The 25,631-nt window shown below is 43.8% G+C and overlaps 1 protein-coding gene across 1 annotated transcript; it reads left to right on the top strand.

The window, feature by feature from the left end:
* Positions 1-12,297: 12,297 nt before the first annotated feature.
* On the top strand, positions 12,298-25,081 carry LOC141128567 (gastricsin-like). Its single transcript, XM_073615926.1, has 9 exons — positions 12,298-12,416; positions 17,739-17,874; positions 20,259-20,376; positions 22,685-22,803; positions 23,007-23,206; positions 23,302-23,424; positions 23,971-24,118; positions 24,544-24,642; positions 24,738-25,081. Exons 1-9 carry the CDS (start codon positions 12,361-12,363, stop codon positions 24,891-24,893), a joined length of 1,155 nt encoding a protein of 384 aa, XP_073472027.1. The 5' UTR covers positions 12,298-12,360; the 3' UTR covers positions 24,894-25,081.
* The last annotated feature ends 550 nt before the right edge of the window (positions 25,082-25,631 follow it).

Genomic DNA, 25,631 nt, shown 5'->3' with positions numbered 1-25,631 from the left:
GGCAACTTTTCTTTTTCACTCCGGACAGGGTTTTTCATAAATAAATAAATGAAATGCTTCAGAATCTGTGGTTGTCATGCATTAAGATGGAAATCTCAGGGACCGTCAACATGGAGAGTAAGTTACATAGTTACATAGTTACATAGTTAGTAAGGTTTAATAAAGACACCAGTCCATCCTCATCTATTATATCATTATTCATTTAAGGTACCCATATAGTGCCGTCAATTTACACAGCGCTCCACACACATTGCACACTCACATTGGTCCCTACCCTCAGGAAGCCCACAATCCAAGCTCCCCAACTCACATTCATATACTAGGGCCAATTTTGGACAGAAGCCAATTAACCTACCAGCATGTCTTTGGAGTGTGGGAGGAAACCGGAGAACCCGGAGGAAACCCACACAGCCACAGGGAGAACATGCAAACTCCAGGCAGGTAGTGTCGTCTTTGGGATGCGAACCAGCAACCCTTTTTACTGCTAGGCGAGAGTGCTACCCACTACACCACTGTGCCGGCCGCCCAAGTGTATTGGAATAAAATAAAAAGTGGGTATACTTGGGAGCTGCATTTTCTGAATGTAATTTGCCTGTGTGCAAGATCATAAGTTGGGTCCCCTGGCCCACAACAAGACCCAGGCACCTACATGTGTATATTTCCCCAGACAAACAATGTTTAGTAACCTCTGCATAGTGTTCCCTGTTGAACAGTGGGTGTGACCAGGTTGAGCTAACAGAGGGATGGTCTTAAGGGGGCATGCTTAAACAAAACCTAAAACAGACACATAAAACAATCATAAAAAAAAATGAAACTCTTCTACTAAATATGCTTTTCAGCCTACCTTAAGAAAGACCTACATAAAATGGGGTGTACTTAGCAACCAGGCAGCATGGCAGTGACAACTTACCAACCTTTATTAGGAGCCCCCTTCACATCAGCGTCCGAGCACTCTTATCAGAATCCCCACATTTACATTAGAGCCCTCATTCATATCAGAATTACCATTAAAATCAGGAGTCCCCGGTTCACATTAGGAGCCAGTGGCGGCCCAGGCGGGTGCCGCCCCCTTTCCAGGCAGTCACAAAAAAATAAAAAAAAAATAAAAATAATAATTTTTAAAACTGACCCCTTAAAAAAAAAAAAAACACGCCGGACACAGTGCACTATGGGAAGCGCCACGTCAATGCAATCACGAGATTACAGACGCGGCGCTTCATTTGCGGGCTTTTGTCCCGCCTTGTGCCGCTTTCCGAAGCGCCGAGTAGTTTCCGCCTGGCGCTCGTAGTATCTATTACTACGGCCAGGCAGTTTGATTGACATCTGAGTTAGATGCCACTTCCTGTTTTCTCTCTCCCATTGTGCCCAACAGAGAGAAAACCGGAAGTATGAGGAGCGGACTCCTCCATCACCGCTGCCAGTGGAAGGAGACACTGCAGGAGAGGACAACACAGCAAGTACGAGAAGGGGGGTTTAATGTGACACAAGCTGCATTTAATGGGACACAGGCTGCATTTGGAAACAGGCTGCATTTGGACACAGGATGCATTTGGACACAGGCTGCATTTAATGGGACACAAGATGCATTTAATGGGACACAGGCTGCATTTGGACACAGGCTGCATTTACTGGGACTCAGGATGCATTTGGACACAGGCTGCATTTAATGGGACACAGGCTACATTTTATGTGACACAGGCTGTATTTTATGAGACACAGGCTGCAATTGATGTAACACAGGCTGCAATTGATGTAACACAGGTTGCATTTGATGTAACACAGGTTGCATTTGTTGGGACACAAGCTGCATTTTATACGACACAGGCTGCATTTTATGTGACACAGGCTGCATTTTATGTGACACAGGCTGCATTTTATGTGACATAGGCTGCATTTGATGGGACACAGGCTGCATTTGATGGGACACAGGCTGCATTTGATGGGACACAGGCTGCATGTAAGGAGAGACTCCGCTGGGGGCACCTGATAGCATCTGGTGGCAGGCGACGTGGCTAGTGACACGCTCAGGGCTCCCACTGATTCTGCATTATGGTGAGTTGAATTATTTCATTTTATATTACAATGTAATAATAGAAATAATGCGCTTCAATCATCCTGACACCATAACAACCATGGTGCCGGGATGATTGAAGTGTTAACACCAGGTGTTTGGAGTATCTTTATCTGCTGATTTTTAAACTTTCTACAATACACATATTTCTATTGTTGTGTAGGATCTGGGCCTGCTGTCCCTCCATCCCTCTCTCCCTCCGTCCCTTGTTCATCTCAGATGACACCACCTTAGAACCACGCCCACTATTTTGCTGAAACCACACCCATTTTCACTGAGTGGGAGGGGTCAAAAAGGAAGGGCGGGGTCTGGCGCCCCCCCATCCTAACACTTCACCAGCCGCCACGGCATTGGCATTCCACAGTTCACATCAGTGGTTCCCCAATTCACATTAGGAGTTTCTCTCTTCAAATCAAGAGTCTCCTATTTAAATTAGGTTCCTTCAGTTCACATCAGGAGTCCCCCTTCAAATGTGCCAGTGACAGCCCTTTTGTTCACCTCAGAGTCCCCAGTTCTTATAAGTCCTCTGTTAAAATTAGAATCCCCCTTCAAATCAGTAGTCCTCCTTTCACATCATAGACCCCCATTCACATCACAGTCTCCCCATTCACATCAGGAGCCCTTCAGTTAACATCAAGAGTTCCTCCCTTTTAAATTAGGAGTTCCCCAGTTCACATCAGCAGTCCCCCTGTCACGTACCTGGTGATGGAGCCTGATATGCAGAGAACGGCCTCTCTTACAACTCTGACTTGGAGCCCCTGATAGAGCTGACAGGAAGCACCGAGATGCAGAGTCGCACAAGTGCCTGGCAGGATCACTGAACCTGGAGCTGGATCTGAGCACTCGGCCGGGCTGTAGAGGTGTCTGTGGGAATCCCAGAGCAGTGGTAGGCAGGTAGCTGGAGTGAGTAGACAACCGGTCCCCACAGGCAAAAGTGCAGGTGCAGCAGAAGGGATGGTGGCACCCTCGAGGCTGATGAGAAGGCAGGTACAGGCAGGCCGGGTCATACACAAATGGGCACGTCAGGAACAGAGGCTGAAGCGGAATCAGATTACAGGCCGGGTCGTCAGCAGACTGGCAGCGAAGTGGCAGAAAGAGCAGGCAGATGCAGAGTAGAGGACAAGCCGAGGTCGGATGCAGGCAGGAAACAGGAACGTCAGGAAGCAAGCCGGGTCACAACAGGAACGGAAGTCAGGTAGGTAATTGCAGGATACACAGGGAACGCTGTAGAGCAGACAGCACTCTGGACAGCAGTCTGGAAACTGACTGAGTTTAAGTAGCCTGTTTGGGTGTCAAAAGCTGTCACAGGGTGTGTGTGCACCAATGGAATTCTGACAGGGGCAGAGGTAACAGGTCATCTTCTTCGGCAGCCATCTTGGGTGCTGGCATGCCCTTCCTGACAGGCAGAGGTAACAGGTCGTCTTCTTCGGCAGCCATCTTGGGTGCTGGCATGCCCTTCCTGACACTGCCCCCCCCCAAAGGGCAGCCTCCGGATGCCCACTTGTCAGGATGGGAGTTCTTAAAAGCTTGAACCAAATTTTGGGCATGGATATTACCTTCAGGTTCCCAGGAGTTGTTCTCTGGCCCATACCCTTTCCATTTTATCAGGAACTGGATCTGATTTCTTCTCTTCCTGCAGTCTAAGATTGTTTCCACTTCAAACTCTTCCTCCCCGTCAATAATTACAGGTTCAGGCGGGCCGGAACTTCGTCCTGGGAAGGGGTCAGGAATGGCAGGTTTCAACAAGGTTATGTGGAACACAGGGTGGATTCTAAATGACTCAGGCAACTCTAATTCATATGCAACCTCGTTGATCCGTCACTTCACCGGAAATGGTCCTATAAATTTAGGGCCCAGTTTCTTCGAGGGACAGGCCAGTTTCAAATTAGTAGTTGCTAGCCACACTTGGTCACCAGGGTTCAAGATCAATTCTCCCCTTCTTTTACTGTCATAAACTTCCTTATTGTATGCCTGTGTCTTGGCCATTGTTTCCTGTAGCAGTTTGTTATTGGCTTTGAAGAAATTTATAGTTTCAGAAACAGCTGGTACAGGGGAATCTGGAATTGTATTAGACAAAAAAGAAGGGTGGAAACCGTAGTTTGCAAAAAATGGAGATTGCTTTGTAGCAGAGTGTACTGAATTGTTATAAGAAAACTCAGCCAGGGGAAGCAGAGAAGCCCAATCGTCTTGAGAAAATGAGAGAAACATCTCAGGTACTGTTCGAGGGTTTGATTAGTCCTCTCTGTCTGCCCATTCATTTGTGGGTGATATGCAGAAGAAAATGAAAGTTCAATCCCGAGTGCATCACATAAGGCTCTCCAGAATCTGGATGTAAACTGCACCCCACGGTCGGACACAATATTGGCCGGAATCCCGTGAAGCCTTACGATCTCCTTGACAAAGGTTTAAGCTGTTTCTCGAGCAGATGGTGTGCCCTTCATGGGCAGGAAGTGTGCCATCTTAGATAGTCTATCGACAACTACAAAAATTGTGTTGTGGCCCTCAGATGGGGGAAGTTCTACAATAAAATCTATTGAGATCATCTTCCAAGGTCTACTGGGGACAGGTAAGGGTTTTAGCAGACCCCAGGCTCTGGATCTGCTGGTTTTATTGCGGATGCAAGTGGTGCAAGATTCCACATATTTCCTACAATCTTTTTCCACCCCAGGCCACCAAAATGTCTGTTGTACTAATTCAGTTGTCTTGCCAATGCCAAAATTACCTGCCAGCACATGATCATGGCATTGCACCAGGATGGCCATTCGGAGGTCTTCCGGCACAAAGACCTTGTCTTCATGCCAAAGTAGCCCATCCTTTGCCAGTAGAGAGACCCCGGCTGGTGAAGGGTTCCTTACTAGAGTTTGTTTAATTTGTTTTATTAACTCTCCTTGAAGTAACAGGAAGTTCCTAGGGGATAGAATGGTATCCGGAGATGAGATTTCTTCAGGTTTGCTGAACATGCGTGATAATGCATCGGGTTTTGCATTCTTGGATCCGGGCCTGAACGTTAAGTGAAAAGTGAATCTAGAAAAGAATAGTGCCCACCTGGCTTGTCAGGGTTTCAATCTTTTTGCTGTTCTTAAATACTCGAGGTTCCTATGATCAGTATAGATCAAGATTGGGTGTGCGGCCCCCTCTAGAAGGTACCTCCATTCCTCCAGGGCGGCTTTGATGGCCAAAAGCTCACGGTCCCCGACGTCATAGTTCCTTTCGGCATTTGACAGCCTGCGGGAAAAAAAAGCAACTGGTTGCAGTAGAGCCTTAGCTCCCCGCCTCTGAGACAATATTGCTCCGACCGCTGTTTCTGGGGCGTCTACTTCCAAGACATAGGGCAAGGCTGGGTCAGGGTGTTTCAGGACAGATACAGATGTGAAAAGTCTTTTTAGGGTGTCAAAAGCTTTCTGAGCTTCCAGAGACCAAGAGAATCTTGTACCTTGTTTGGTTAAACTTGTAATGGCTGATATGATTGCAGAAAAATTTCTGATGAATTTTCGATAAAAATTTGCAAACCCCACGAAACGTTGGACACCCTTCTTATCACTGGGAGCAGGCCAATCCAGGATGGCTGTAACCTTCTGGGGATCCATCTGGATGCCTTCGGTGGAAATGATTAAACCCAAGAATTGGACGCTTTGGCGTTCAAATACACATTTCTCTGGTTTTGCATAAAGTCCGTGTTGTCGAAGGCGACTCAATACATTCTTGACGTGACTACGGTGGTGATCTAGAGAGGGAGAGAAGATTAGTATATCATCAAGATAAACAACAACAAATAGATCCAGGAAATCTCGTAAGACATCGTTGATGAAGTGCTGAAAGGTAGCTGGGGCATTGCAAAGTCCAAAGGGCATCACAAGGTATTCAAAATGCCCAAACCACGTGCGGAACGCCGTCTTCCATTCATCCCCCTCTCGTATGCGAACCAGATTATAAGCACTCCGAAGATCCAATTTTGTGAAAATGGTGGCCGTACCGAGTCGCTGGAATAATTCAGGCACAAGTGGAAGAGGGTAACGTTTTTTTACAGTGACCTTATTAAGTTCACGGTAGTCCACACAGGGCCGTAATGAGTGGTCCTTTTTTTCTACAAAGAAGATCCCTGCACCGGCAGGAGATGTGGAGGGGCGAATAAACCCCTTTTTAAGGTTGTCATCAATGTAGTCTTTCAAAGCAACAAGTTCAGATTCAGATAGAGGAAAGATCCTGCCAAAAGGAACTTCAACCCCAGGAAGGAGCTCAATTGGACAGTCATAAGCCCTATGAGGAGGAAGCGTTTCTGCCCCTTTTTTGCTGAAAACATCCAGAAAGTTGTGATATGCTACTGGAACGACTTGGCAGGCTTCGGACTCCAAATTGATGCACAGCAGGGGAGACTGGTCCTGATGATTCTCTTGCCAACAATGCTGAAGGCAATAGGGGGAAAGAAACTTGATTTCTTCTGTAACCCAGTTAATGTGAGGGTTATGAGCTTTCAACCAAGGCATACCCAGAATGATTGGGAACAGAGGGGAAGCGATTGCATCTAGGCGTAGAAGCTCTTGATGGTTCTCGGCAATGGTGGTAGATAACGGGATGGTTTCATGAGTAACCAATCCAGATTTAATGGTGGATCCGTCTGCCAGATGTACAGAAAGTCTCTGAGCCTTGGATAGTAGAGGAATTTGATGTTTGGCAGCAAAAGCTAAATCTATGAAACAGCTGCAAGCTCCAGAGTCAATTATAGCGGGGGTCTGGATAGTTCCTCCTGGGAGCTGTAACAAAATGGGAAGAGCAAGATGAGCAGAGTGATTGGGTAGAGATGGAGGAGAAGCGGATGTAACTGAGAGGCACTTGCGGATCTTGACCGGGCAAGACCTCACATAATGTCCTGATCCTCCACAGTACAGGCAAAGATTTAGCTGGCGTCTGCGCTGGCGTTCTTCTGTAGTCAGAGAAGGACGGAGGAGACCAAGCTTCATGGGTTCAGGTGTGTCTGAAGCGGATGCGGCAGGAGCAGGTGAAGCGGGACTGAAAGAACCAGACACTCGTGGAAGCACCCATACTGGACGGGACTGGTCGGTGGCTCTTTCCGACCTACGTTCCCTTAAGTGACGGTCAATCTGGATTGACAAATTTATAAGTGTCTCCAAGGTGGAGGGGACACCTGTTCATGCTAGCTCGTCCTTGAGATTATCAGAAAGGCCCATGCGGAACTGGTAACGCAGGGCAGCATCGTTCCAGTTGGTGTCGGAACTCCAGCGCCTGAATTCTGAAACATAGTCCTCCACTGCTGAAGCGTGTGAAGGGCGGCTTCCGCAGTAGCGGCTTGCTGGGGGTCTTCATATAACTGAGCCATGGCTCCAAAAAAGGAGGCTAAGTCCGTCAGAGATGTGGCCTTTTGTTCAAGGAGTCGGTGAGCCCAGGCCTGTGGTTCCCCCTGAAGTAAGGAAATGACAAACCCGACCTTGGTGGCTTCCAGGGAGAAGGTTCGTGGTTGTAGTGAAAAATAGAGTTTGCATGCGTTGCGGAAGGCTCTGAACTCGTTGCGTTCTCCGTGGAACTTTTCAGGAGTTGGGACTCTGGGTTCAGGTGGTAGCATAACGACTGCGGGAGCTGCTGGCATCTCAGAAGTGGAAGGTGCTTGAGCAGAAGAGGCAGACAATGTCTGTATTTGGCCTTCCAGCTGGGTATAACCCTGTTGTAAGTCCTTTACAGCTTGTGTTAATCCAGCTAGGTGTTGGCAGAGTTCCTCCATAGGAGAGGGTCCTTGCACAGGCTCAGACATGCCTGTCTGCTACTGTCACGTACCTGGTGATGGAGCCTGATATGCAGAGGACGACCTCTCTTACAACTCTGACTTGAAGCCCCTGATAGAGCTGACAGGAAGCACCGAGATGCAGAGTCGCACGAGTGCCTGGCGGGATCACTGAACCTGGAGCTGGATTGGAGCACTCGGCCGGGCTGTAGAGGTGTCTGTGGGAATCCCAGAGCAGTGGTGGGCAGGTAGCTGGAGTGAGTAGACAACCGGTCCCCACAGGCAAAAGTGCAGGTGCAGCAGAAGGGATGGTGGCACCCTCGAGGCTGAAGAGAAGGCAGGTACAGGCAGGCTGGGTCATACACAAACGGGCACATCAGGAACAGCGGCTGAAGCGGAAGCAGAATCAGATTACAGGCCGGGTCGTCAGCAGACTGGCAGCGAAGTGGCAGAAGGAGCAGGCAGATGCAGAGTAGAGGACAAGCTGGGGTCGGATACAGGCAGGAAACAGGAACGTCAGGAAGCAAGCCGGGTCACAACAGGAACGGAAGTCAGGTAGGTAATTGCAGGATACACAGGGAACGCTGTAGAGCAGACAGCACTGAGTCTGGAAACTGACTGAGTTTAAGTAGCCTGTTTGGGTGTCAAAAGCTGTCACAGGGTGTGTGTGCACCAATGGAATTCTGACAGGGGCAGAGGTAACAGGTCATCTTCTTCGGCAGCCATCTTGGGTGCTGGCATGCCCTTCCTGACAGGCAGAGGTAACAGGTCGTCTTCTTCGGCAGCCATCTTGGGTGCTGGCATGCCCTTCCTGACACCCCCTTTCATATCCGGAGCTCCTCTGTTCACATAAGAGTTTCCACACTCACCCTCAGCTGAGAAAATTAGTTCCCATCCCCTGGAAAACCCATTCACCTGCTCCTCTCCTCCTCCAATGGCTGCTCTGTCCTCCTGATCATCCCCTGCTCTCAGTGTGTGCACAGTGCGGGTGACAGCTGACTCGGAGGGGAGCAGCTGTCCTGGAAGGAGGGGATCCATTCCCCACACTGCTCTGTTCACTCCAGCATGCCTGCAGCCTGCCCTGAGCTTCATACACATCCCTTCTCTCGCCCCTCTCTCCCTGCCCATGTGCTCCATCTGTGAAGGCAATTTAAGCGGGAAGATTAAAAAGAAGCAGCCGACAGCCACAATGAAACAAAGGCTGCTGACTGAGCCAGTGCGCCCCCGGGGACTATTCCAAGTGAGTGAGCACTGTCACTGACCAGACCTTGCCCCATCTCTCTGTCTCCCTGCCCCATCCCTCTCTCTCCCTGCCCCCCTCTCTATCTCCCCCTGTCCCCTCTCTATCTCCCCCTGCCCTCCCTCTCCCCCCCCTCTCTCTCTCTCTGCCCCTGCCCCTTTTCTCTCGCTGCCCCCCTCTCTCTCACTGCCTCCTCTCTCCCTCCCCCTGCCCCCTTTTTCTCTCTCCCTCCTCTCCAACTCCTCTCTCTCTCCCTGCCCCCCTCTCTCTCCCCCCTCTCTGCCCCCCTCTCTCCCCCTGCCCCCTCCCTCTCCCTGCCCCCCTCTCTCCCCCTGCCCCCTCTCTCTCTCACCTCTCTCTCTCTTCCCCTACCCCTCTCCCTGCCCCCTCTCTCTCTCTGCCCCCTCTCTCCCACAACTGGTAGCCAGTAACTCTTAAGGCCTGGCTAGTAACTCAGGACTTGAAATTTTGAGCTTTGCAAAAAATGTATAGTAATCCTCACATAGTACGCTGTGATGAATTGTGGGTGTGACCTGATTGTTAAAGTGTTTGTAAAGCTTTCGTTTAAAAAAAAATTAAATAACAAACATGCTATACCTACCTGCCCTTGTCTGGTCTGGCTCTCCTGACTCCTGCTGTGTGCTATGGGGGCACTTGTGCTTGCTAGCTCTCGAGCTTTACTCTGCGTGTCCATTAGACACACAGAGTGAGCTAGGCCCCGCCCCCTGCTCCTTCGTTATTCGCTCTGATTGACAGCTGTATCTGAGCCAAAGAGGAGCAAGAGAGCCTACGGAGCCTTGGCTCTCGTACACATTGCTGGATCGAGATCGGGCTCAGGTATGTATTTGGGAGGGCTGTGTGCAAGCTGCATGCAGAAGATTCATTCCATGCAGTAAGGTAGCCAACCTTCCGCCTTTACAACCACTTTAAATAAAAACCTGAGTCTAACAAACACATACAACAAATGCTAAGTCATTCAAAAAAATTAAACTTGTCCATCAAATATGCTTCTCAATCTATCTTAAGGAAGAACTTCATAAAATACCTAGCAACCAGGCAGCATGAAATGTACATCTTAACAACCTTTACAAATCAGGAGTCTAACAGCTCTGTTCAGAGTTTCCTCTCAAATGAAGAGTCCTCCATTCACATCAGGAGCCCCCTTTCACATATCAGAAGTCCCCCAGTTCACATCAGAAGTCCTCTGTTCACATCAGAGACTCCAGTTCACATCAGGTCACCATTAGAGTCCTCTGTTTACATTAGGTGTACAGTGTTGCAGCAGGGCAGAGAGCATGAGCCAGGATGAAGAGCAGGTCTGGAGGCAGACTCCAGATGGGTTCTTTCTACAACTGAAGTTCTATTGTTTTGAGAATCCTGGAGCAAGTGAGTCACTGGTTGCTAAGACAGCAGAGGCTGGGTTGCAGCAAGCTTCTAGCAACCAACAGCATGAGGGAAGGTGGGCTGTGCTGGAGACAGCAGGGCAGATGCATAGAGCACAGGCAGCCCTGTAAAACACAAATCTATGTTTAAAGTCAGTGAGTGCACAGTGGGCTCCATCCCCCTCAGGGCCCATGTGTCCGACACTGCAAACATTAGGGATATGCCACTGATACTTGGGTTCTTGCAGGGTTTGTGTTAGAGAAAGATATCTGAGATTGCCAGATCTTATGGAAGTGAGCTACAATGTCTTCTCTTATGGTATTTTTCAAACAGCACAGGGAAATGAAATGCTAACCTCGCCCATAAGTCAGTTTTGGCTAAATAAAATGACACTGATATAACATTGAGATAATGTGTTGATGTAAAAAAGATATGGTGCATGGAAATCTGACACTGTTCTTTGGATACTGGTAATTATTGGTGATAATTTTACTCACTGTAATGAAGGCAACACAGGAAGTCCCTGCTCACTTCAGGTTCCACTAGGCACGTTGGAAGTGAGAGGAAGTCTCCCCAAAGCCAAAATAAACAGCAATAAAAATACTACTCTACAATAGTAAGAAGAAACGTTTTGGCTAGAGTCCACTATGGATACAGCCATTACTAAACCTTTTCTAAACCTACTGGTTGCCTTGCTGTCATTCTGATTAGTGGTTTCACTGGTTGACTGACCCAGAACAAGAATGCAGCCATAAAGTCAGTCTCTTGATATGCCATGTATGCTTAGGATCAGTACCTCAGAAATTATTAAAATCTATGGCGCTGAATGACATCCATGAAATGTATAGTTCAGCTGTGGCAACCGCCATGTTTTTCTCAGCAAAAGTCTCCTTTAAAACAAACAATAGCTGGGTTTTAAAGATGATTTAATTAATTAAAAGTCAACAGTGATTTCCAATGTGATTTCAAAGGATGCAAAATTTCAGAATGTACTTTGTTAATATTTGATTGTAATAGATCTTAGATTTTAGGAATAGGCAATGATAAGTACCTAATGACAAAATTAATTATCACTACTGAACAAATAAAGGTATAGTAATGTACCGTCATTCTATCAATTTGAGAAATAAGAGGCCGCAAATTTGAGGCAACTTTGGACTTTCATGGTACAGTAAAGAGTCACATACGCAAATGTATAAAAAATATAAATTTATTAAGACAAAACATGATTAAAATATAAAATTTAAGGAGAAAGTACAATGCACATAAGCTTGAATCTCTGAAAAGGAACTGAAAGAGTAAACGTGTATCCATCCGTGAAAGGGGGATCAGATAATTGTCCTTTGTCAGTTCAACCTCTACATGCTTCGCGTTGAGACCGCTTCTTCAGGAGTGTACTTCAGAGTTTTTTTATGTGTAGATATCTCTATAGAGAACAAACATATATATGAACAAACTTCAAAACAGTAAAGTCGAGTATATACAATAATAGTTACAAAGATTTGGACAAACATGGAACCCAGCTCTGTCTGCCACAGAGGTGAACCAATTAAAAAATCAAGCGATCTAAATCTATGATATCTATCATACAATTCAGCCCTGTAGATGTATCCCCAAACAGAATTGACATATGGCGCTTACCAGCGCAAGACTGGACACAAACCAATAAGACATCTCAGGCCCCAAGGGCAATTTCCTGGGAAATAAATTTATATTTTTTATACATTTGCGTATGTGAGTCTTTACCGCACCGTGAAAGTCCAAAGTTGCCTCAAATTTGCTGCCTCTAATATTTCTCAAAGTACCTAATGACATTGACATTATGATAACACATTCTGTAGATAAGATAAGCAAGCTCTCTCTGGGTATATAAGCAGGGAACCTATCTACATCTCCACAGTCTCCACACACAGGTGGAAACCAGTACTCAAAATGAAGTTCCTAATCCTTGCTCTCGTGTGTCTTCAACTCTCAGAGGGGATTATTAAGTAAGTATATTCATATTTCATCACTTACAGCTCAACATGTGTTGGAATATGTGACTCTAAGAATCCCTGTTTTGATTAGCCAGTGAACTAGATTACCAAACTAAACATAAAGGGTGGCTTTAAACTGCTAGGTTAGTTTAAGACATTTAAGATTTCCCCTTTTTAGAAACTAACAGTATATTTTGACCCTAAGTTGCCAATTGTTTCCATTTGTAAAACAAGTAAACTTGTAAGTATTATTTCTGCATAATAATGCAATATATTAGTGGCTATTAAGATGGCTGTAAAGGTAAACATTTTGTTACCTTAATGCATTCTCTGCATTAAGGTAAAAAAACCTTTCAATGTCAGCTCTTGATGGAATTAAAAGTACCATTTCAGTGTTTGCAGATGACTCCAAGCTATGCAGTGGAATAACATCCTTACAGGATGTCTCCAACTTACAAGCCAAACTCAATGCACTGTTTAATTGGGCAACAATGTGGCAAATGAGGTTTAATGTTGAAAAATGTAAAGTTGTGCACTTGGGGGCTAAGAATATACATGCATCAGGGGTTGTACAATGGGGGGAATCCATCATGGAGAAGGATCTGGGTGTTCTGGTAGATCATAAACTTAATAATGGCATGCAATGCCAAGCAGTGGTTTCCAAAGTGAGCAAAATCCTTTCTTGTATTAAGAGAAGTATAGACTCCAGAGAGAGAGATATATCATTTTGTCCCTGTAGAAATCCTTAGTAAGACCTCATCTGCAATATGCAGTTCAATTTTGGGCACCAGTTCACAAAAAGGGTATTGCGGAACTAGAGAAAGGGCAACCAAACTGAGAACAGGCATGGAGGAGCTCAGCTATGAGGAAAGATCAGAGGAACTGAATTTATTCTCTCTTGAGAAGAGGAGATTAAGAGGGGATATGATCAACATGTATAAATACATAAGTGGTCCAAATAGGGAACTTGGTGTTGAGTTATTCTCTTTAAGATCATCGCAGAGGACAAGGGGCACTCTTTACGTCTAGAGGAAAAGAGATTTAATCTCCAAGTATGGAAAGGCTTCTTCACAGTAAGAGCTGTGAAAATGTGAAATAGACTACCTCAAGAGCTGGTTCTGGCCAGCTCAGTATATTGTTTTTAAAAAGGCATGGATTTTCTCCTAAATGTACATAATATAACTGGATACAAATATTTATAGATAAAGTTGATCCAGGGAATATCCAATTGCCTCTTGGGGGATCAGGAAGGATTTTTTCCCCTTGCTGGAGCAAATTGGATAATGCTTTATTGTTTTTTTGCCTGCTTCTGGATCAACTGTGGGTATAGAATTGTGTATGTAGGATTGTAAAATTGTTTTTTTCCCTTTTATTGATTGATCTAGATGGACTTGTGTCTTTTTTCAACCAGACAAACTATGTAACTCTCTAGCTCCCCCCAACGCCCCCTTACAGCCCAATCTTGATCCAACACTGTGCACATCTGCAGGAGCACTGCTCCTTTCACCCCTCTCCTACCGGAGGCTTGGTAGCAGTGGGAGCCATTTGGGTACTGTTGCTGTAATGCCAATCCTGTGAACAGAGAGTGGGGGTGGGGCTGAGCTGCACTGAGTGTGTCAATAGAAGCACACAGTGTGGCTCAGGAATGAGCCTACAGAAGGGACTCCATAGCAAGCAGCTTGCTATGGGGGCACAAGGAGAAGAGGAGCCAAGACCACTGGTGGGGGACCCCAGAAGAGGAGGATTTTTGACTGCTACATGCAAAATCATTGCACAGAGCAGGTAAGTATCATATGTTTGTTATTTTAGAATTAAAAAGAAAACCTTTAGAATCACTTCAATACCAGGTTAGGCTTTTTCAGAAATCCATAAACTAAACATACATGTGCAAATGAATAAATAGTTGAATATTTAATTTGTAAGTACCTTTACTTCAGAATCAAAATCAGTAGCATAAAAGGCCCAAATTTTAATAACTCCCTATATTATATTACAATACTAGTTTGATGTCAAACCTCACTCCGGGTAACAGAATGGAACTCTGCCAGACAAATAGCGTGGGTCTCATGTCCTAAGTAACTCTTCCTCTTCCGTACCATCAGTTAGGCCGAGGAAGCTCTGGTCTGCTCCTGGTTGCTATGGGAGATGGATCGCTAGGAAAGGAGTCCAAGAAGCGACCCTCTTGCTGCTGGAGAATAACCCACTTTACCCAGGTACCACGCCTCGACTGGTTTCCTTGTGTCTTTGGTATGGACCTAAGTATCCTTAGTAACAACCTTGCTCTTGCTTGGTACAATCAGTTGACACAGTATCGTAGTGTACTTCATACCCTTATAATGCTATTACAGTCCCAGAGTAGTTTAGCATTTTTGCCATGTGACACTCATGTACCCTATTAGTAACTTCAGACCAGGCTCAACACAGTTAATAAGCTTTAAGGAAAGTCTTTAGTGGCTGCCCAGGCATACCTTTGAAAGGAGGACTACACAGCACAGCAGCCCCGCAGCAGTTTCCCATGCAGGCTTCTTGCTGCAGGTAATTGCTGGCTGTAAAGGGCTGCTTCTTCCTCTGTGTGCCTCTTGGTGCTTCCCATGTGGTAGGACTTGCTTGGGCAGAGCCTTCCCCTCTTTTATATGTTACAGGGAGGAGGGAAGAGCCCTGCATAAAGCCAGCGAGCCAGCAGAGATGCCATTAACCCTTCCCTAACCTGGTTCGCTAAAATTATACATTCTCCTTGTAGGCAGCTTATTTCAACCTGCCTGCATACATCACATACATTACGCACAATTGGCATGCATATTCATAGTTTACAGGAACAGTATAGGGCAGCAGAGTGGCTAAGTGGTTAGCACTTCTGCCTGGCAGCACTGGGGTTGTTGGTTTGAATCCCAACCACGGCACTACCTGCCTGGAGTTTGCATGTTCTCCCTGTGCTTGCGTAGGTTTCTTCTGGGTACTCCGGTTTCCTCCCACCAGGGGCGGCTCCAGAGTCTAGTCTTGGGAGGGGCACTGCCGGAAAATATATTTTTTTGGGGTACATCTATCGGGGAAATGGCTGGTGTTGGCACTTCAATCATCATGGCACCATGGTTGTTATGGTGTCAGGATGATTGAAGCGCATTATTACTATTATTACATTGTTATAAAAAATTAAATAGTTTAACTCACCATAATGCAGAATCAGTGGGAGCCCCGAGTGTGTCACTTGCCACGTCACCTGTCACCAGATGCAGATTGTCACTTGCCACGTCGCCTGCCACATGTTGCGGATTGTCTCTTGCCACGTCGCCTGTCACCAGATGAAGATTGTCACTTGCCACCTGCTAAGGTGGTCTCTTGTGTCCCAGAGACAGGCAGCAGAGAGATGTTGTAATCCCCATTAGTATAGCACAGCCCCCATTAGTATAGAATCCCCCCTCAGTGCAGAGCCCCCATTAGTATAGAATCCCCCCTCAGTACAGAGCCCCCCATTAGTATAGAATCCCCCCTCAGTGCAGAGCCCCCCCATTAGTATAGAATCCCCCCTCAGTGCAGAGCCCCCATTAGCATAGAATCCCCCTCAGTGCAGAGCCCCCCATTAGTATAGAACCCCCCCTCAGTGCAGAACCCCCATTAATATAGAATCCCCCCTCAGTGCAGAACCCCCATTAATATAGAATCCCCCCTCAGTGCAGAGCCCCCCATTAGTATAGAATCCCCCCTCAGTGCAGAGCCCCCATTAGTATAGAATCCCCCTCAGTGCTGAACCCCCATTAATATAGAATCCCCCTCAGTGCAGAGCCCCCCATTGGTATAGAATCCCCCTCAGTGCATAGCCCCCCATTAGTATAGAATCCCCCTCAGTGCAGAGCCCCCATTAGCATAGAATCCCCCCTCAGTGCAGAGCCCCCATTGGTATAGAATCCCCCTCAGTGCAGAGCCCCCATTAGCATAGAATCCCTCCTCAGTGCAGAGCCCCCCATTGGTATAGAATCCCCCTCAGTGCAGAGCCCCCCATTAGTATAGAATCCCCCCTCGGTGCAGAGCCCCCCATTGGTATAGAATCCCCCTCAGTGCAGAGCCCCCATTAGCATAGAATCCCCCCTCAGTGCAGAGTCCCCCATTAGTATAGAATCCCCCTGGCCTGCACATGTCAACCCACATATACATAAATTTTACAGACCTCAGAACAGCGCGGATGATACACACAGCCGTGTGTGTCCCTCGGGCTCCTCCTCCTCCTGTGTGGATGTAAACAGAGAGGAGGGGGAGGCGGCTTCAGCCCGCTGCGCTGAGGGATACAGCGCAAGACCTGAGGAGCAGATCAGGTCAGCGGGCGGTGTTAGCAGTGCGTGCCGCTACCTACGGGTGTCACCCCTCTGGCGGGTGTCACCCGGGTGCGGACCGCACCCCTCCGCACCCACCTAACAACGCCACTGCCGCTGTCTCTCTCTGCGGAGCCACCCGGCGGCTCTTTAACCTATGGAGCCGCCCAGAGGCTCTCTCACTTATGGAGCCGCCCGCCGGCTCACTCACCCGCATTTCTCGGAGGGGGCAATTGCCCTGTTGCCCCCCTGGATCCGCCCCTGCCTCCCACACTCCTAAGACATGCTGGTATGTTAAATGGCTCCTTTCTAAATTGGCCCTAGTATATGTATGAATGTGAGTTAGGGACCTTAGATTGTAAGCTCCACGAGGGCAGGGACTGATGTAAAACTACAATATGTATGAAAAGTGCTTCATAATATGATGGTGCTATATAAACACCTGTAATAATAAATTAATAATAATAAATAAATATACAGTTTTCCATAAGAACACATAGGATTTAACTAATCCTTTTGGGCAGATCATATGCATTAAGCATTTGCCCTCCTTTCACACTGTAATGCTAAAGTGCATGGGACGTTAAAAAAAGGTTTACGTCGAAAAGCAAAAAAAAAGATACCCAAACCTATGTTATTTTGACTTTATCATGAAAACGTTTTTGTGGATGGTTTGGTCATAACTATCACAGAGGTTACAGAATTCCACCGGGGCATCTTTGGCCTGCCTTGGCATTGTCTACAATGACAAAGAACATTAGGTATGTGATAAAAAATATTCCCAATCCTGAAATGTGTTTGGGGTTGGACTTGAAATGTATCCACCTTGCACTTATTTGTGGAAAATAATGGGAACACTGAGTGACTTCAAAATCCTACTGTGTAGGGCCACATCAGACCACATTATCATTGTATGAGATTTGTTAACCACACTAAGAATTTTTATTAAAGCAATATTTGATATGCCTATTCAGTTAATTTTGCTGTCAGCTTTTGCCTTTTGCTAAAGTCTGATATTTGTTTTCTGTAGAGTCCCCCTGAAGAAGTTTAAGTCCATGAGGGAAGTAATGAGAGATCATGGTATCAAAGCTCCAGTGGTTGACCCAGCTACAAAGTATTACAACAATTTTGCCACTGCTTTTGAGCCTCTGGCAAACTACATGGATGTAGGTATCTGTGGACACTTGTAACATTATGTTGACTGTTGTCATGCATTGTGCATTGCCTGGTTGCAATATTTTTTATGTATTGCTTTTTAAAATGTTTTAAGCAATTCTTTATGGTAAATTGATATTGCTGAGAGCATCCTACTATAGATAAAATGTTCAGGGGAGTTCCTAAAGTAATTTAAAATGTAAGGTGCAATGCAGCACCATTCACTTTGATAGTGCTCCAATGTACCTTGCCTTGTATGTGTGTTGCAGCCCAGTGCAACTGCTGTGTTTCTATGCGCTGCCAGAAATGGTATATGCACCTTTTTTGGTGCATTAGGCAGCTCATTCAAATAAGTGGGTTTCCTTAATGCAAAAAAAGGTTAACATTTGTGTGTGAACACACTTTAATTATGTGAATGAGTCAATGATAGAACTCCAGACAAAACTTTTTTTACACTTTTTTGCATACCTTAGTTTTTGGTTGCTTTCTCTGACCCTTCTGGGGTGATATACCCCCACTTCTTGTCCCATTGGTAGTTGTCACCATAACAGAGAGCAAGGGGGGATGCAGAATCTGAGAGTTGCCAGTGGGAGTTGAGGGCAAATCCCATAATAGGGTCGCCAATTAAGTGACCGCTCTCAATGAAGACATTCTATTGTGTCATCAAGACAGAAAAGTTGATATTTACCTCCAGCAAGGGTATAGCCTACAGTCTTAGAATCTAACCCTTCCACAGCCTACCAAAAAGTTGTAGTGGTAGTTCTATTTTAATATGGACACCACATAATCATGAAAAAAATGTAGGCTTTCTCACAGTAATTCTCTGAATGGTAAATATGTAACTGAGTGCAGCGATAAGGTTGCAAAAAGCAAATGTGCATAAATAAATTATATGAATGTGACTTTAAACATAAAATACATCAAATGAACAAAGATTCATACATAGTGAAATGTGAACCAAACAGAGAAAAAGTGAAATATCTGAAAAATGTGCTGGTATGGTGACTATACCACAAATGAATAAATTATAGTGAAAAATGGAACTTAAGGTGTTAATGTTGAGCGTGAACCCGTCAAATAAACAAGGATTCATACATAATGAAATGTGGATCCAAACTCAAAAAAAGTGAGACGGATTCATGAAAATGTGCTAGTATGATGAATGTACTGTGTACAAAATCCAATAGAAAAAAATAAAAAAATAAAGTCCAAAGAAGTCCAACTGGATGTGCAGTCCCGTTAAACATATAGGGGGTTCCAACCACTGATATAAACTGTGAAGGAGAAAGCAGAGGTACCACCACCACAAACAGGGGGAGGCTTACCAGATCTTATTGACTTGGCGGGGCATACACCACCCAAGTCTAAAAAGCTTATTAGGTTGAGCACGTCTATTGGGAACAACAGGTCATGGATCTGTATCAATCAATCAACCTTGGACTGTCACTGGATAGTGACTTGAAGGCTCCGATCATCATGAGGAAGGTGAAAGATGAATGCCAGAAGGGATGTATCATGCAATAAAAAATTGGGATAACATAGCGTGATACTATATAAAAAAGGCAATTTATTAAAAATAGAATAAAACACTCACATTTGGAAGAGTAAGACAAAGCATGTGTATGGTGATGTAAGCAGGAGATTACCCGACGCGTTTCGACTCCACGGTCATCATCCACATTTCATTATGTATGAATCCTTGTTTATTTGACGGGTTCATTAACGGGACATTAACACCTTAAGTTCCATTTTTCACTATCATTTATTCATTTGTGGTATAGTCACCATACTAGCACATTTTTCAGATATTTCACTTTTTCTCTGTTTAATTCACATTTCACTATGTATGAATCTTTGTTCATTTGATGTATTTTATGTGTAAAGTCACATTCATATCATTTATTTATGCACATTTACTTTTTGAAACCTTAGCGCTGCACTTACATATTTACAGTTTTTGCTTTTTGTCTACAGCTGTGTTGGCTGCTAGGTTGCAGGTTTACAGCGCAGTATTCCTTTTACTTTGTTAATTCTCTGAATGGGCTGATGGCTACTTCTCTTTTGCATAGGAATCGCATGTTCTTTCCTTGGTTAATTACGAATGGTAAAATATTGCCCGACATGCTAATGAGTGGTTATACCCTCCATGTCCATGGTAATTAAACAGCCAATCCTTCTATCTTTCGATAAGATTTTAAAAATCACAGAATATACTTTGGTGTTTTAATTTTATAATGCACACAGTAAGCACATATGGACTTTATTTCATTCTCTGTACAAGTCAGAAAAATAACATAGTTCTGTGTATTAGTCCTAGCATTGGGTATATCTGCTGTATCACTAAACCTTGCTTAGAAAACACATGGGTTTGAGCAATTGATTTCTTTCTCTGTAGATGTCTTACTATGGTGAGATCAGTATTGGAACGCCTCCTCAGAACTTCCTCGTTCTGTTTGACACTGGGTCCTCAAACCTGTGGGTACCCTCAACCTACTGTCAAAGCCAGGCCTGCAGTAAGTAAATGACATAGTGAACCATTTTTATATGACCTAAATGAATTAGCAAATCTAATGTTTATGACATCTTTTTTTGTAGGTAAATCACAAACCACATTACTAGATATTATTTCTGTGGTTCAAACTGCATTATAACCACTAACTTTGAGGCTGGGTTCACATCTAAGACGGATGAGGCTCACAGCAGGGTTCTGGTGCGTCCCTGTTCTCTGAATATGGCCGTGAAACGGAGCCAAAGGCTAACAGGACTCTGGTGCAAGTCTCTCAACAGCCGCCACAGAGATATGTGAACCGGTTCCATAGAGAGCCGGTCACAATCTCCTGTCATGTGAATTGGATGAGGGGAAACCCACATCCAATTCACACTAGTGTGAACCCAGCCTAACACAATATTTTTTAAGACTATACTGTATACTGTCTTTTTGTAATTAACTTACATAGTCTATTGTAGGTATTGGACAAAGAGAATTAAGTTTAGACACATACAGTTTGTAAAAATCTAGACAGACCATTGCTTCCAATTAAAACTAATACTACTGATAACTCCCTCAAGTACATATATGTGGTAGATACTGTAAATGTCAGAGAAAGGGCACCAAGACAATTTATACTACATATGATAACTGTAAATATGGCAAATATTTAAAATTAAAAAAGGAATTGAATAATGATGTTGTGATCTTTTAAACTGCTATAAAATGTGGTGCCCCTGATTGAATTTTCTAGCACTCAGGATGTAAAGGTTTGAATTGAGAAGAGATAGACTGTTGAGTGGTCCCATCAAAAAGGCTACTTGTTAGACCAATAGAGCTTTAATAATAGGATTCATATTTATGCAGTTAGAGATTAGATCTAATTTCAAACATGAAGTTAAAGTGTATCCAAACCTAGGAATAAAAATTCATAGTATGGTAGTCCAATTGTACTTGGATGAGGTGGCTGCATTGGCTTTTTTTCTTCACATTTTTTTCCTTTATTTTATCCTGGTAATCCTACAATTAACTCATTTCAAGTTCTAGGGTGACAACCATGCTGAGTACTGTTGTCACCATAGGACAGGGAGTGTTTTAGGACTCTTCATAACAGTACAGGAAGAGTACAGGAAGTTATCAGTTCACAAGGAATTAGCTCAGTCAGGGAAGGTAAAGGGAGCTGGATGCTTAAATCCAACCCTTTAAAAAGTTCAAGAGAAGAAAACTGTACATATCCGTACATACAGATGGAATAATGTTTGCAATTTGTGCACTAATGTAAATGCAAATAAATACCCTTGTATTTTCCATAGATGGGGTAGTAGTATTACTTATGGAATTTCCCCATGGCAATAATTTCTGAAGATGCTGACTTGCCTCAATGACACAGATTTAGATATTATTATTATTATTATTATATCTGTCACTTATTCAATTGCCATACTGATGGGGGAATCCCTCCCGCTGGTGAGGGATTCATCCATCAACACTTACTGTGTTGATGGGGGAATCAAGCAATTTTCTTTCCTTCCACCCATAGTGGAAGGAAAGAAAATTGCATAATGCATGGCCCGCCATAAGGGCCATACAGACAGGCCAAATTTGGAAGGCATCGCCAGGTTCAATAGAAACCGGCCAACATTTGGCCCATGTGTATGGCATTCGGCCAGCTTCTGTCAAAGAGGCATGACCGAAAAAGGTCTGCCGATTGGCATCTGATCAGGGCTTGGGGTGTGTTCTGGTTAGAACACAATAGCACAGCGGGGGAGATCACTGTACTAACATCGGATAGTTAATACAGCGGCTCCTCCCAAGCTCTTTTTTTTTCTTTCAGCCTGCTGAGTGGTATGAAAAAAAAAAAACAATACTGTGTACTAGGCTTTAGTCACACTGCACAATTAGGCAGGGGACACACTTTTATCCATGTTCAATTAATTAACAACATCACCTCTGTCCGATGAGCAGGTAGCTGGCAAATGTATTAACTCCCAATAGTAAAAATGTAGTATATTGCAGCGTACCAGGTATTACCAGTAAGCTATTCCCAGTTTTATTCCCTTTTTTTTCACCTATAAAACTAGCATAACAAAATGGAGCAAATAAGATGAGAACATTTTTAGGGTTTACACAATTTAATTAAAAATTGCAAATCCTGTGGCAGGTTAAACAGTAAATATGTGTATAATAATATATGTATTTGAACTGTGTATGTAGCCATTTGCCTGGTGAGTAGAATGGCTTATATAAATGACTGACCTGCTAGTATATTTATTTTAATCCTCACAATACAGTTTACATGACTATCATATTTAATACATATATTTTCCCTCTAGCCAATCATCCTCAGTTTAACCCCAGCCAGTCTTCCAGCTATTCCTCAAACCAGCAGCAGTTCTCTCTGCAGTACGGCACTGGTAGTCTGACTGGAATCCTTGGATATGACACAGTTCAGGTATGTGTATATTGAAAAAAAAAATAGATAATATAGACATTTAAGCTACTGTAACTGGTTTAATCCAGAATATAATGAGAACATTTTTTTTCTTGACTAGATAACCCACATATATTCATTTTTAAGAGTGTAATTATTATGAACTAACAACAACTTTTACTGCAAGTGATGCTAATGCTAAAACTCTTTCTAAATGTATACAGATCCAGAATATAGCTATTTCCCAGCAAGAATTTGGCTTGAGTGTGACTGAGCCTGGAACCAACTTTGTCTATGCGCAGTTTGATGGTATTTTGGGTCTAGCCTACCCATCTATTGCTGAGGGTGGGGCTACCACTGTGATGCAAGGCATGATTCAACAGAATCTCATCAACCAACCTCTCTTTGCATTCTACCTTAGTGGGTAAGTTTATTTTTTTTACTGTATATTGGTTTACATTACTCTGTTTCCTACAAGATTTTTGTTATTTGGCATCATTTTGCATATGTGCTTTACAGGCAACAGAACTCACAGAATGGCGGTGAAGTTGCTTTTGGTGGCGTTGACCAAAACTACTACTCTGGACAAATTTATTGGACTCCCGTGACTTCTGAAACATACTGGCAAATTGGAATACAAGGGTATTTTAAATTCATATGTTAACATTATAATATAGACAATCAAATCAGGCTGTCATATCCATAGTAAGTGCCAATTCTCAAATTATTAAAAGAGCACACTTACGTAATTTGGATGCATTTTAGATGTCCTTATTCATCGTGCTAAAATATGAATGCTGTTCTTTGACAAAAAATTTCAGGAAACACTGATGTTATATATGGGTAACAATTTGATAAGAACAGCGACTGACACAGAAGTTACCTACAGTATATGCTGCGATTTTCCAAAAATTTCCAATTATTTTGGATCTTTTTATTATTGACGTGTAAAGTAATTTGGAAAAGAAGTATTTGATAGAGAAAAGGGAATGATCTTGCTCTTAATAGGAATTCTGTTGTAGAGAAAAAAATTGTTGCAGTTATTACCTGGTGACTGATTTTAAAAATAAGCAGCATTAAATCTTTAGGTATTATTTTTAGGTATTATTATCAAAAGCTCTGCTTTAGGAATGTGGTTATGGTAGATGTGAGTGATGATTATATAAAAACATGCATACATAATTTCAGATTCTCAGTTAACGGACAAGCTACTGGATGGTGTAGCCAAGGATGTCAGGGTATTGTGGATACTGGTACTTCTCTGTTGACCGCTCCTCAATCAGTCTTCTCCTCCCTCATGCAGTCCATTGGTGCTCAACAAGATCAGAATGGACAGGTAAGATAAATGAGACTAAAATTGTCAGAGACTTCCACTGAGACATTATTCCAAGATCCTACCTTGGCACTAGCTTTTGTATGTTTCAGGCATTTTTTTATTGGATGTCCCCTAGTATTAACTTTTCTAAAATGCCAAAATAACTAAACATGCCTGTGCATGCTTAGTTGTAAAACCAAATGATTCTATGAAGAAGAAGTATAGTGTGCAATCAATCAGGATTTTTGTATGACCAGCATATATCGTATTATGCCATTTTAATAAAGACCAGTTGGGGATTTTTGAGTGTGAATTACTTCATGTTTTGGAGTATTGGAATAGCAAAAATGTGTTCCTTGCCTTATTGTGTCACTCCAAGTCAGAATCTACTGCTAGGGTTTCTTTATTTCTATAACTAAAATGATTGTGTTTTTTTTTTATCAAAGTATGCTGTCAGCTGTAGCAACATCCAGAGTCTTCCCACCATCAGTTTTACCATAAGTGGAGTTTCTTTCCCACTTCCACCCTCTGCCTATGTACTTCAGGTACATCATTTATTAGTAATAGCATACTGTACAATGCTGCCATGAAATACCAATGTATAATATTGCTGAAAAAAAAATATTTTTGTATCCTTTAGCAAAACAGTGGCTACTGCACCATTGGCATCATGCCTACTTACCTGCCTTCCCAGAATGGACAGCCTCTCTGGATCCTGGGTGATGTCTTCCTCCGGCAATACTATTCCGTCTATGATCTGGGCAACAACCAAGTTGGCTTTGCTGCTGCTGCATAAATAAATTGTCTTTACTACTTACATAATGCCTGATTTCCGCAGTGCTTCCATGTACATTGCAGTACAAATACCTGTCTTCCATGTTCATTAGATTTTTATGTAGGAAGTTTAAAAAAAGTAAATCCTGAAAGTCTGATGCTTTGCAGCTGATAATAAAAATAATAAAAGCCATTATGTATTCAGTATAATGTGTCTGATGTTCTGTTTTGCCTTGAGAGTACATATACAACTGCAGTATAAGAATATGTCTAACAAGGGGGCAGCAAGGGTATGGGTTTTTAGACTTGAATTTTTATGAATAACTGCAGCAAGTCAGATGGAGCCCACCTCATTTCCTGGCTTCAGGATATCAAGCATCATCTAGCACTTTCTTCTGCAGCCATACTGCTTCTGTCCTTTTACTTTAATTCATTAGATTTTAGTTGTTTCAATCATAGATGCTAAGCATCACATGTGGACATTAGGGGTGAGCTTGATGTTTGTGTCGAACATAAGTTCAACTCGAACATAGGGTGTTCGCTGAAGAACGAACATTATGGGGCGTTCGCGGGTAATTCGAGCACACCCGGAACGCCCCATAATGCACTGCGAGATCCCACAGATCGCTGTAAACGGCCAATCACAGCGGCCATTTACAGCGCGATCGGCGGTGCCAATGAGAGATGATCTTATATGTAAACATATGAGATCATCTCTCATCGCCGGCTCTCCCTCCTCACACAGAGACACCATGTGAGG

The sequence above is a fragment of the Aquarana catesbeiana genome, linkage group LG02, assembly GCF_042186555.1.
Source record: "Aquarana catesbeiana isolate 2022-GZ linkage group LG02, ASM4218655v1, whole genome shotgun sequence".
NCBI lineage: Eukaryota > Metazoa > Chordata > Amphibia > Anura > Ranidae > Aquarana > Aquarana catesbeiana.
The sequence above is the reverse complement of the archived record's forward strand: the minus strand, read 5'-3'. Positions and strand labels throughout refer to the sequence as shown.

What these genes read in the sequence shown, in the direction of transcription:
- LOC141128567 (XM_073615926.1), top strand. Translation starts at nt 12,361, where the DNA reads ATGAAGTTCCTAATCCTTGCTCTCGTGTGTCTTCAACTCTCAGAGGGG. An exon ending in CTCTGGCAAACTACATGGAT is followed by an intron (nt 17,875 to 20,258) that starts GTAGGTATCTGT and finishes CTTTCTCTGTAG; the next exon opens with ATGTCTTACTATGGTGAGAT. An exon ending in TTTGCATTCTACCTTAGTGG is followed by an intron (nt 23,207 to 23,301) that starts GTAAGTTTATTT and finishes TGTGCTTTACAG; the next exon opens with GCAACAGAACTCACAGAATG.